The sequence below is a fragment of the Arxiozyma heterogenica genome (genome assembly GCF_036370985.1).
Source record: "Arxiozyma heterogenica strain weizmannii chromosome Unknown scaffold_27, whole genome shotgun sequence".
Taxonomy (NCBI): domain Eukaryota; kingdom Fungi; phylum Ascomycota; class Saccharomycetes; order Saccharomycetales; family Saccharomycetaceae; genus Arxiozyma; species Arxiozyma heterogenica.
The window spans coordinates 1-13,175 of NW_027042680.1; the positions used below are offsets into that span (position 1 = coordinate 1).

Sequence of the window (13,175 nt, forward strand, 5' to 3'; positions counted from 1 at the left end):
CCATACACTATATTATATCGACACCACACTCCCACACTCCCACTTTTAGTATCTGTCTTCACTATACTTTCCTCTATTTATATCCTCTACAATCTTAATTCAAAACAAAAACCTTTTTTGAAAAATAAAAATATCAACCATCACTTTATATCCATCTATAAACTTATCAACTTATCTATATTATATCTATACCTTTTTAATAATCCACACTTCCAATTTACTAATAACTCAACTCATCACTCTATTAAATACAAATACCACTACTATCCAACACTCTCATTATCTAACTCTTTTACTACTCATCTTTTTTTACTCTCTATTCCTCTGTTCGAATCTTCTCCCATGCCTTTTCTCTTTTATTTCTTTACTACCCATCTCTATCTTCTCGTCTTCCACCGTTCGAATCCTTTCTGATGCCTTTTTTCTACTACTATATCTCTCCCTTTTCTAATTTACACTCTTTCCCTGTTCGAACCCTCTCTGCTGCTTTTTCTCTTTTATTTCTTTACTACCCATCTCTATCTTCTCCTCTTCCACCGTTCGAATCCTCTCCGATGCCTTTTTTCTACTACTATATTTCTCCCATCATCACTTCTATCTCCCACTCTTTTCCCCTGTTCGAATCTTCTCCCATGCCTTTTTTCTACTACTATATTTCTCCCATCTCTATCTTTTACTCTTCCACTGTTCGAATCCTCATCGCCGCTTTTTTTCTCTTTTATTTCTTTACTACCCATCTCTATCTCCCACTCTTTTCCCCTGTTCGAACCCTCTCCGATGCCTTTTTTCTACTACTATATCTCTCCCTTTTCTAATTTACACTCTTCCCCTGTTCGAATCCCCATCGCCGTTTTTTTCTCTTTTATCTGTTTACTACCCATCTCTATCTCTCACTCTTTTCCCCTGTTCGAATCCTTTCTGATGCCTTTTTTCTACTACTATATTTCTCCCATCATCACTTCTATCTCCCACTCTTTTCCCCTGTTCGAATCCTCTCCCATGCCTTTTTTCTACTACTATATTTCTCCCTTCTCTATCTTCTACTCTTCCACCGTTCGAATCCTCATCGCCGCTTTTTTTCTCTTTTATTTCTTTACCACTCATCAATACCTTCTACTCTTCCACCGTTCGAATCCTTTCTGATGCCTTTTTTCTACTACTATATTTCTCCCATCATCACTTCTATCTCCCACTCTTTTCCCCTGTTCGAACCCTCTCCGATGCCTTTTTCTACTACTATATCTCTCCCTTTTCTAATTTACACTCTTTCCCTGTTCGAATCCCCATCGCCGTTTTTTTCTCTTTTATCTGTTTACTACCCATCTCTATCTCTCACTCTTTTCCCCTGTTCGAACCCTCTCTGCTGCTTTTTTTCTACTACTATATTTCTCCCATCATCACTTCTATCTCCCACTCTTTTCCCCTGTTCGAATCTTCTCCCATGCCTTTTTTCTACTACTATATTTCTCCCTTCTCTATCTTTTACTTTTCCACTGTTCGAATCCCCATCGCCGCTTTTTTTCTCTTTTATTTCTTTACAACTCATCAATACCTTCTACTCTTCCACCGTTCGAATCCTTTCTGATGCCTTTTTTCTACTACTATATTTCTCCCATCATCACTTCTATCTCCCACTCTTTTCCACCGTTCGAATCCTCTCAGCCGCCTTTTCTCTTTTATCTGTTTACTATCCATCTCTATCTTCTCCTCTTCCCCTGTTCGAATCCTTTGTGATGCCTTTTTTCTACTACTATATTTCTCCCATCATCACTTCTATCTCCCACTCTTTTCCACCGTTCGAATCCTTTCTGATGCCTTTTTCTACTACTATATTTCTCCCATCCTCACTTTCATTACTATTCTCTTTTCTCCTGTTCGAACCCTCTCAGCTGCCTTTTCTCTTTTATTTCTTTACCACTCATCAATACCTTCTACTCTTCCACCGTTCGAATCCTCTCTCATGCCTTTTCTCTATTACTATGTCTCTTCTATCTATCCTCTACTTCCCTTCCCCTCTTCCAAGCCTCTCTCATGCCTTTTCTCTAGTATTATTTCTCTTCCACTGTTCGAACCCTCTCTCATGTCTTTTTTCTATTACTATATTTCTCCCACTATCTCACTACTCATCAACTTCTTCTACTTCTTTTCATTACTCCCTTCTCTTACTCTCCTCTATTCCTCTTTTCTATTCTCTTTATCCTAATATCTTCTGTTCTCTATCTCTCCAAAACTAAAATATCACTAACTTATCTTCTACTACTCACCACCACCCTCTCCTACTCTCTCTACTTCTTCTCTCATCCATACTCTCCCCTCCCCTTTTATACATTTTATACCAACATTCCCATTTTCACCACCACTAATCTCTCCCTTTCCCCACAACACTATAATTATCCAACCCTTACCATATCTAAAATCTCCTTATTCTTACAACATACACACTCACTCTATGACCTTTCTTTATCAAACACTCTTTTATTATCTTGTTAATAATAATCAAAACACAATTATATTTTTCAACAAGACACTCAAATTCTGTTCATGTATAAACATGTTAACTTATCTGTATTATTTCTATACCTTTCTAATAATCCACACCTCCAATTTACATCTCTCTATTTAACACAAACACCACTACTCTCCATCTTCTCATCATCTCCCCATACCCCTTACTACTCTTTCATCTGTTTATTTCTTACTTTCCCTCTTATATCACTTATCTATATTTTAACACCCAGACACCCTCCTTACCTCACCACTTATTACCGTGTACCATTCTACCATTTTTCTTCAAACTACCCATCATAATATGAATATAAACATTCTCTGTCATCACATTATCTATATTTCTATTTATCCTTCCATTTACTCTCTATTTTCACCCGAATCTACTCTACTTGTTTACTTCCCTATATTTTAACACCCAGACACCCTCCTTACCTTACCACTTATTACCGTGTACCATTCTACTTTTTCCTAAGAGATATCCCATCATAATATAAATATTAACATTCTCTGTCATCACATTATCTATATATCCATACATCACTCCCTCTCTACACCTATTTTCACCTTAATCTACTCCACTTGTTTACTTCCCTTATACTCTAACACCCATACACCCTCCTTACCTCACCACTTATTACCCTGTACCATTCTACCCTTTTTCTCCAAACTACCCATCATAATATAAATATTGTCATTCTCTATCATCACATTTTCTATATTTTCATACATCACTCCCTCTCTACACCAATTTTCACCCTAATTTACTCCACTTGTTTACTTCCCTATATTTTAACACCCAGACACCCTCCTACCTCACCACTTATTACCGTGTACCATTCTACCATTTTTCTTCAAACTATCCATCATAATATAAATATTCACATTCTCTGTCATCATATTTTCTATATTTCCATACATCTCCCCATCTACTCTACCTTTTCACTCTAATCTACTCCACTTGTTTACTACTCTCTGTTCTAACACCCATACACCCTCCTAACCTCACCACTTTTCACCCTGTACCAATCTACCTTTTCCCAAGAGATATCCATCATAATATAAATATTCACATTCTCTGTCATCACATTATCTATATTTCTATTTATCCTTCCATCTCCTCTATCTTTTCACTCTAATCTACTCTACTTGTTTACTTCCCTATATTTTAACACCCAGACACCCTCCTTACCTCACCACTTTTCACCCTGTACCAATCTACCTTTTCCCAAGAGATATCCCATTATAATATAAATATTATCATTCTCTGTCATCACATTATCTATATTTCTATTTATCCTTCCATCTCCTCTACCTCTTCACTCTAATCTACTCCACTTGTTTACTACTCTCTGTTCTAACACCCAGACACCCTCCTTACCTCACCACTTATCACCGTGTACCATTCTGCTCTTTTTGTCCAAACTACCCATCATAATATCAATATTATCATTCTCTGTCATCACATTATCTATATTTCCATACATCACTCCCTCTCTACACCAATTTTCACTCTAATCTACTCCACTTGTTTACTCCCCTATGTTCTAACACCCATACACCCTCCTTACCTCACCACTTATTCACCGTGTACCATTCTACCTTTTCCTAAGAGATATCCCATTATAATATGAATATTTACCTTCTCTCTCACCATATTACCTATATTTCCATACATTCCCCCATCTCCTCTACTACTTCTCTGCCCTCATTTACCTCCTCTTACAATACCTATACTCACCCCTACTCTTCTACTCTCACACATCTTCTTCTCTTTCAATATATTGTAGTATTTGCCTTTCTCTGCCTTTTTTATGTTTGTTTCCCACTCTTGTAATCTCACACATTTCATTCTAACGTTCTTGTCACTTTTCTTAATCTTCACTGTTTTCAAGAAAATTATAAATTTACTTGTTAGGAAGATTTATACAGAAACCCTAGAAAATATATTTGGGAGATAATCTCATACAACAGCATCAATGTTCAATATCGTCGTAGCCCTGCATCTCATTTAAGAGGAAGCTATTCTTTTCTTGTGGCTCTTTGGGTTTTACCATATCTTTTATTACGTTCTTTTATATAGAGAAGTAAGCTGATAATATGCTTTTAAGGGGTATAACTGATAAATACATATCTTTAATACTTTCTAAGAGTATATACTGTATCACTACATTTTGGCCCCTACACACCTTTCTTCCCCCACTATCCGTTTGTTCCATTTCACATCAGAGACACTCAGCTAATATTACTATACCGTACACTCCCTTATTCCCCATCGATATACCCTCATATTACTATACCATTCACGCACCACCTACAATTAGCTTATGTTTCATTACCACTATATTATTCCCTCTAACATTACATATCCTAATACTACTACTGTCCCTACACAGAGATCACCCCAACACACCATTCACTCACCCATCTGAATATATAGCTACACCTCCCAGATATCCTAACTACTATCCCCATGTATATTATTATCCATGCACACCTATTCTTGCTGGCTTTTTCCAATTTGGAAATCATGTGCTGGTAAAATATTAATTATGCTGGAATTGTTCCCCAACAACAAATATTTTTTGTCTTGTAAAAAATAATTTAGGATTAGATTATTCATATCTGGACTTATAGTATGTATAATTATCATACACAGAAGAAGTATTAGTATACTATTATTATTGATTTAACAGACCCACTCTATCACAATGTCTAACCCACCACCGATATGAATAATCTATCCATTTCTTCAAATAGTTTTTATATCTTGCCTTATTGCATGCTGTAACTGAGCTCACCAGAAATAAAATAAAATTGAAAACGCCTGAAACATCAACTGTCCAATGTTCCAGTAATGTTTTAAGAAAATTAGAACCAAAATAAATCATTATATTTCACAAGGGTGTAACATGACACTAGAAGAAAGAGAAGGGTAAAATATGTGTAACAATTGACAACAGATGATCAATATTTTTAAGACTCTCCTGGTGCATTTCAGATATATATACATTAAAGGTCACTTGGATCATGTGGAATCTTTAGAGGCAGTAAATTGAGAAGTAATTTGAAGAATACGTTTAAGAGTGGTCTTACTGTGATCGATGAGTTATTAGAAGATTTACCTCAGATATGGAATTTTTGTGTGAACACCAGACCAATAGAAGGTGTCACGAATTTTGAAGAGGCAAGACAAAATACATTTGAAAGTTAGAAGTATGGCCTTAAAAAGTCCATAGAACTGGAATAATTCATTGGAACAATTTACAAATTCTATTGGTCTGCATGACTTTATTTATTCTCCTGGTTTATTTGTGTTCGAAGACAAATCAATTATGAGAGCTGTGTATGTTGCTGATATTTTAGATCAACATAGACTATTCTAAAAAACAAGTTTGCTTTAAAAGAATTGGGTTTTATGAAACACGATATACTAGAAACGGGTCTCTCAGGTTTAGATTTAAATTATAACAGAGAAAACGGAACCATACAGTTGCATATTACAAGATATATTGAAAAATGTTTGAAGAATATAAAGAGATTGTATCTAAATAGAAAAAAACTAATAGCGTACCTAACCTTCATAAGTATGCTATATATCCCAAAACACATAAATTGGTCATGGAGAAATCTACATTAAAAGAAAAAATAAAATGGCTTCAAGTATTGATTGGAAAAGTCAATTATATTAGAACAAGAGGAAGATTAGATATAGAATTTGCTTTAGGCAAGCTGTTACGTCTAGTATTGTTCCCTCATCCTAAAGTAATTAAAGCAGTCAAAACATTGTTGAAGTATGTTAATGATACCAGATATATAAGAAGCGACGAGGAGAATAAATTGGACATCACAGTGGTTGCAGATGTATCATTGGGATCTGAGTTTGACGTGGTGTTATCGTATGGATTGGTAAAAATTTTTATGAGGGTTTTTCCAAAAAATCCACTATAGTTTGTGGGTCATCAGCAGAAGCTGAAGTGGATGCTCCAACCATAGGGGAAGATCAAGCTGTTTTATTAAAATGTAAAACGAAGGGAATCTTTAAAATATAAATACAAACATTAATATAATAACAGATTCTACGCCAGCCATTGATTGACTCAAACAGGACTACTTTAAAACACGAACAAAATTCATAGGACTCAGACTGGAAAAATCAAAAGAAGAAACACAAGATAGGTCTATTGATACATTTAAAATAAAAAGGGAAAATAATATAGCAGACCCTTTTACTAAAGAGACTACGTGGGGAAACTTCTCTAGAATAATTAACGTTTTAAAGGGTGATATCAAGCCAGAGGATGTGTTTTGTATGACTGAATAAGGAAAGTAGCATTACTTTGAGTAAAACTGGGCTCAGTCATGAAAGCTTATGAAACACTCTTTATGGGGTATGAGAACATAGAAAGTATGTCTATTAGGTTTCCTTATTAAAGACTCTTTTAGTATCTTGTTAATAATATTCACAAGAGAAATATATTTTTCAAGAAGAGAGATCATTTTATATTTGTATATATCATATTATATAATTACGTATATTATTTTTATAGGTGTTTAATAAACCACACATCCAATCTACTAACAACTTAAGTCATCACACTATTAACTACAAATGCCACTACTTTCCAACATTTCTCATCCCATTTTCTATATTTATCACTTCAACCTTAATTTACTTTCTTCTTAACATCCACCCTGCTTAATTTTAAACCTCTGCCTGTTTTCTTTTCTTCTTTTCTATTTACCCCCTCATATTCCCACTATCATTGGCCTCTACTGCCCCCTCACACCTCTCCCATTTTACTCTATTCTTCTCCCTTCACATCCACTTAATTCTTATTCTTTATATCCTGCTCTCGCTTATTTTATATATCTCAAACTGCTGTAATTATTACCATCAACATTGTATATTAAACAACTTTTTTGTTAATTAAGCAGTTATTATGGCAATAATGTTATATGTGGTGTATCGATGCATAAAAGAATATGATGTAAGAAAATTTTCTAGTTACTTGCATACAACACATATGTACAAAGAGAAGACTAAACCAACATATAAACAAAATATCTAATCTGTTCATCCATTAAGGTTACAACCATCCACTACAAACATTCCCCTTACTTCCATATCAGCTATGTATCCTTAGAGTAGAATGTCTTTTACACAGCAACCATCAATCTTTTTCATCCATCCTGATCTACATTGTCCACTTAATTTCAAATTATCTATCCAATATCCTAATACTCTCCCTTCTCTTCCTTTCCCATCCTGTTTTTACAACTCTAACACCACTCGCCCCATTCTAATCCACATATCCTTGTCCTCTCTCTACCACTGACTTACTTCTACTATCTTGCTTCTCATCTCAATAGCTCTTTTTACTATATATCTTCTCTTCTTACAATACTTTCTACTCCATCCCTCTCTAATATTCATTTCACTTTTCATACTCACATCACCAAGCAATCTTACATATATTTATACTGCCACCAATATCCCATTGTAAGCATTTCTTCATTATTACATCCATCAATATTGTTTGTGTCTCCTTGCTAAAGTATTATTCTGCAATCACCCCTATTTCCAATGTAATCAATATTTCGTTTTATGTTTATGTATTTTATGATTGTACAATGCTTCACTGTTCCTCTATATTTCTGCACTATTTTTACCGTTCTCATTATCTCATCCACAACACAACACTCTATAACATCAGGAATACTATCAATCTTTGTATATAATAGACATATACAATCTCTAAATAATACCACAATCACTTAATTATCTGCCATCAACTTCTCCAATTATATGATAAGAGAGCACCAAAGAACCGGGCACATAAGGTAAGCTCATTGAGTACTGTTGAAGGACAGGTGTTGACATATTACCCACACTCAATCAAAACTCACTAAAGTTTTTATACTTACTCAACACATACAACCTACAAATAATTCTTTTTACCCATCACTTTATGCACATACCATCTGTATTATTTAACATAGTGGCCAAATACTTATAAATACACATTTCATACTGCTCCCTCATGACATGTAAGTTGTCACCCACACCTTGTCTATGTCATATGTGGCATTATATGTTCTCTGCTGTTTATACTAACATATCACAACTGCTCCAATTCTATCTTCTCTTGCTCTTATTAAAAATACCTTTACTCGCTTCTCTATACTAAAAGTTACTTTATTTTATCTCTATTTCATATCACTCCAAAAAGAGTTCCCCTGTTTAGAAACTCTAACACTAGTATACCACCACTCTCCCATCTCTTCTAAATATTAAATCATTTCCATGTTTACTCCACCTCTTCCACCGTTCGAACCCTCACCGTCACCTTTTCTCTATCACTAGTACTCTCTCTTAACACTTCAGAGATACACCCTTTATAGACATCACTATACTTTGTATATGTCGATTCTTTTTCTTTTATCCTTTGACATTTTGTTTACATTATTCTATTACTTCATGCTACTGTTTTCTTTGATTTATTCTTCTCCCTTTGTATATTTTTATCCCCACAATACTATAATTATCGAACTCTTACCACAACTAAAATATCATTATTGACTATGCTTAATCCTCTACAATCTGTCTTCACCACCAATCTCTCTATTATATGTTTCTTGTATATTCATCATTGCTGTTCCATCAACAGTATCGATTCACAAACACCATAAGTGACCCCACTCTGACGTTTCACAATAGGAATATCTGTGTTCTCTTATCACTTTACAATAATCTAGCCCATCTTACAGTCGTAAAAATACATCACTGAAAGTAATATTTTATCATGTTCACAAAGGTACACATCCCGTAGAATTGCCTTATTGCTTAGCTCTATAATAATTATTCTATAACCTTCTTATGTCTGTCATACTATATACTCTAAGCACACATAAAAATATGTTTTAGGTAAACCTGTACAAGACTATTCTTTATTTTTCAAATGAATCTTTGTATAGCAGCTAGATAGACATGTACACAAAGTACTGTACACACACCTTCAAACACAACAGTAGCAAAAGGATGAAACGAAACTAACGTTGATGTATTCCTATGCATTAACTCATAAACATTAAAAATTGTCTCAACCTCATATCCTGCTAAGGTTTAGGAGCTGTACAGTAATGATCGTTATAACAGAACATAAAAACATAAACAAACTAATATCACACCCTGTTGGCATAATGTCTCTGTATTGATATCTCTATGAACATTTTCTTTAGGTTAACGAATTACAATACCATATTGCTACCATTGTAAGTTCTCAGATACGCTAGCATGTCAGTAGTACTCTAAATCTCTTTTCTTCCACTTATCTAATACACAACACATATCAATACACAATCTAATTCTTTTCATTATATATATGTTTTTATAATTCTCTGCTCGTACTACAATCAGTTTACACTGCCATCCATAAAATACTACTTGACATTTTCATCTGGCAATTATGCTAACACTCATCTGTCCTCACTGCTACCTTTTTTCTAAATATCCCCAACATTCCTCCCTTATAGTCTTCACTACACTCTCTTATATTTTCATCTTTCTCTTCTATTCTTTGATACTTTGTTGGCATCTTCTCACCACTCCATGCTATCGTGCTTTTTCTTTTATTACCCTGCTCATTTGTACATTTCTTACCCCCCTACGTTATGATTATACTCCTATACTGCTATGTACAATAAATATCTTTTCTCCTAATATTTTATGCTTCTAATAATATAAATAACATCAATATATTAGTTTACACCCATATCCCACCACTTGTTTACGTTATTTGACAATTCACTCTAAGCACCATGTTTATCCCCACTCTCATTTCTACTATTCGAACCCCACTGCTATCCTTTTTCTCACCATAACACTGTCTCTTAACAACACACACATACCTTTCATATACTTCACCTTACCCTTCATTTTATGTTATTCTATTCTTCATCTATTACTCTCTCCTTTATACATATTTTACCCTCTTCCCTACTCTACTACTAGACACTTATATAGTTTTCCAAAAATAAATACGTCTTCTCTTATTTCCTGACACTTTCAATAATACAAGTAACATCAGTGTATCATATAACACTAGGATACTACCATTTTCATATTTTATCTACTATTTCCATCTTCACTCCACTTCTTCTACCATTCGAACCCTCATCATTACCTTTTCTCTGTCAGTGAAATTTTCTCCATCAATAATTCATAGACACATCCTTTATAGACCTTACCTTATTCTATCACATTCTATTTTATACTACTTTATCATCTATATTATCGTGTTCATTTATACATTTCTTACCCTCTTCTTCACAATACACTCACACTTCTAGATATTTTAGTAAAGTTAATTTCTCTTACCTTACATCCATACATTATTAAAAGTAACATAACATTAATTTATTATCTATCTCCAAGATCCTACTATATCTCTATTACCAGTACTGTTTCTCTCACCATTCCTAGATACACCATCTATAGTGTTCAACATACTCTCCTATGATTCTATTATTCTGTATTGTCTCAATTATTCTTGTTATCATTTGTTTGTTTCAAGTTATACTGTATTTTCCTCCTTTATACCTTTCTTACTCTCTTCTCTACCATATTTCCATACTTTTGTAAGAATAAATTCTGCTTACCTCAATTGTTTGCACATAACTAGTAAAAATAATAGTAATTTATTTTTAGCTTCCACATTATGATACCAATCTGGTCATTGATTATAAATAATAGTTGATCTATGTGTGATAGTAGTAATAATTCAGTGGAATAGTTATAGGACATAACTTCACTCTAGTTCTCTGAATGTAATATTAATATATATATCTAATCTACTAGAACTAAGTACTGTGTACAGAATATCTCTTCGTTATTTAATACTCATTTGGGTTGTTCTTGGTTCCTCTCTTTCACTCATGTTTGTGAGTTTTCCAAAAGAGAATCTTGGGGAGTATTGCTAACCCTAATTTTTCTAAACCAAACCCTAAACAACAATCAAGGGATATTACTTTTTCTAACGTTATCTTCCACTGTACACCCATATAGCTTTGTAGAAATTAATTTTCTTGCCTCAATCAGGTATACCCTTGAAAAACACCAGTTTATTATTGTGGACTCATATATTACCATGTTTTTCTTCACTTGTAAAATACTTTAACTACTATTTCTGTTCCCACTCTACCTCTACTACTGTTCCTTCAATGAACTTTCGATAACCCTTCGTAGACTTACCTTACTCCCTCAAACGAATAATCTTTCTCTCTTGTTATCTTGGTCCTTACATTACTTTATTACTATATATATTATTTTTTTAATCTACTACTCTCCCGCTTTACTATACTCCATACTTCTATGTATTATTACAAAATTGAAATCCTCTTATCTTAACATTGGACATCTGTGCTTTAATACTCGACTCTTTAAATCTACATTCTATATGTTTTTTTATTTCTTCTGTCTGTACATACTATACACATATACGTACATGTTGTATATGAATAACTGAACCTCTTTTATTTATAGATCTGAACACCCACATATAATCTTGACATCATCATAAAATATTTAATATCCAATAATTGTGACAATAAGTCAATTATCTTTCTTTTAGTCTCTAATATTTTGTTTTTACTACTTTCTTCTTTCATACATTTTATACCCCAGTCTCTGATTTTACTGCTATTAATTCAGCCCTTTCCCAACAATACAATAATTTCTCTCTGTACTTCCCCGATTATTTTTTTATACTATTAGTAATATTTATTTTCTTCTATTTACCACCTCTCAATACTCAACTAATTCACACATCTTCTTCTTCACAATTCCTATGTTTTGAAAGAGCACTAGTATTAATCTAATATTATCACAATTTATGAGTCAAGTAAATGGTATTTCTGCCTTATTAAAAGCAACAGATGTAAGATATATTATGTTTATAGGTACAAGCTGAATCTTCTTTATTTATTTATGATTATTTTCAACAATGTAGTAAAAACAGTCTTTACTAAAGAAACCTGGTGATTATAGCCTCTACACTCTATCTTTTTTCCTCAAAGCTTTTCAAAAATAATTCAAAATATTACCCATCCACTACAGTCACTCACCGTCTTTTCCTCTTAATAAACATCCTCTTAACTAATATTACCCTCTAATCTGGATATTCTTCTTTCTTTATATCACTTAATAATTTTTCCTATCACCAATTTCAAATTTACTTCTTTGAATCCTTTAGTAATATCAACACATATATGCTGGTATATTGTCCCCTAGTATCCATATTTACTAACTTTTAATGTTACAAATTGACAACCACTATTTTTCTGTTCCATCTATAGTTCTCTAATGATTATTTCAAAAATAAAAACAACAACCCATAATCCTTCAATTTTCTTGAATATTGATTACCACCCTCTCTATTTATCCACATCTTTAGATATCCCTAATATTTAAACTTGGAAATATGTTATTCAATATATATGCATAATATTAAATAAAAACACATTATATTACAAATTGGTTTTTGTTTACTTTGTTTATTTTGTATATACACAAGAAGTGTTGTCAATAAAAACTTTCCTGTCTCGATTTTGATATTTTACTTGCTTTGAATTTCAATAAAACGCCATATCATACAGTAAACAATATGTTA

The 13,175-nt window shown here is 33.2% G+C and overlaps 2 protein-coding genes across 2 annotated transcripts; both read left to right on the forward strand.

Annotated features, from left to right (window-relative positions):
* Positions 1 to 1,142: 1,142 nt before the first annotated feature.
* Positions 1,143 to 2,234, forward strand: PWA37_003150 (uncharacterized protein; the record flags this gene model as incomplete). The annotated part of the gene is made up of 1 exon (XM_064859685.1): positions 1,143 to 2,234. The coding sequence occupies one exon, from the start codon at positions 1,143 to 1,145 to the stop codon at positions 2,232 to 2,234; it is 1,092 nt and encodes a 363-aa protein (XP_064713058.1).
* A 3,892-nt stretch (positions 2,235 to 6,126) lies between these two features.
* On the forward strand, positions 6,127 to 6,456 carry PWA37_003151 (uncharacterized protein; the record flags this gene model as incomplete). Its single annotated transcript, XM_064859686.1, has 1 exon — positions 6,127 to 6,456. One exon carries the CDS (start codon positions 6,127 to 6,129, stop codon positions 6,454 to 6,456), a length of 330 nt encoding a protein of 109 aa, XP_064713059.1.
* Positions 6,457 to 13,175: the final 6,719 nt, after the last annotated feature.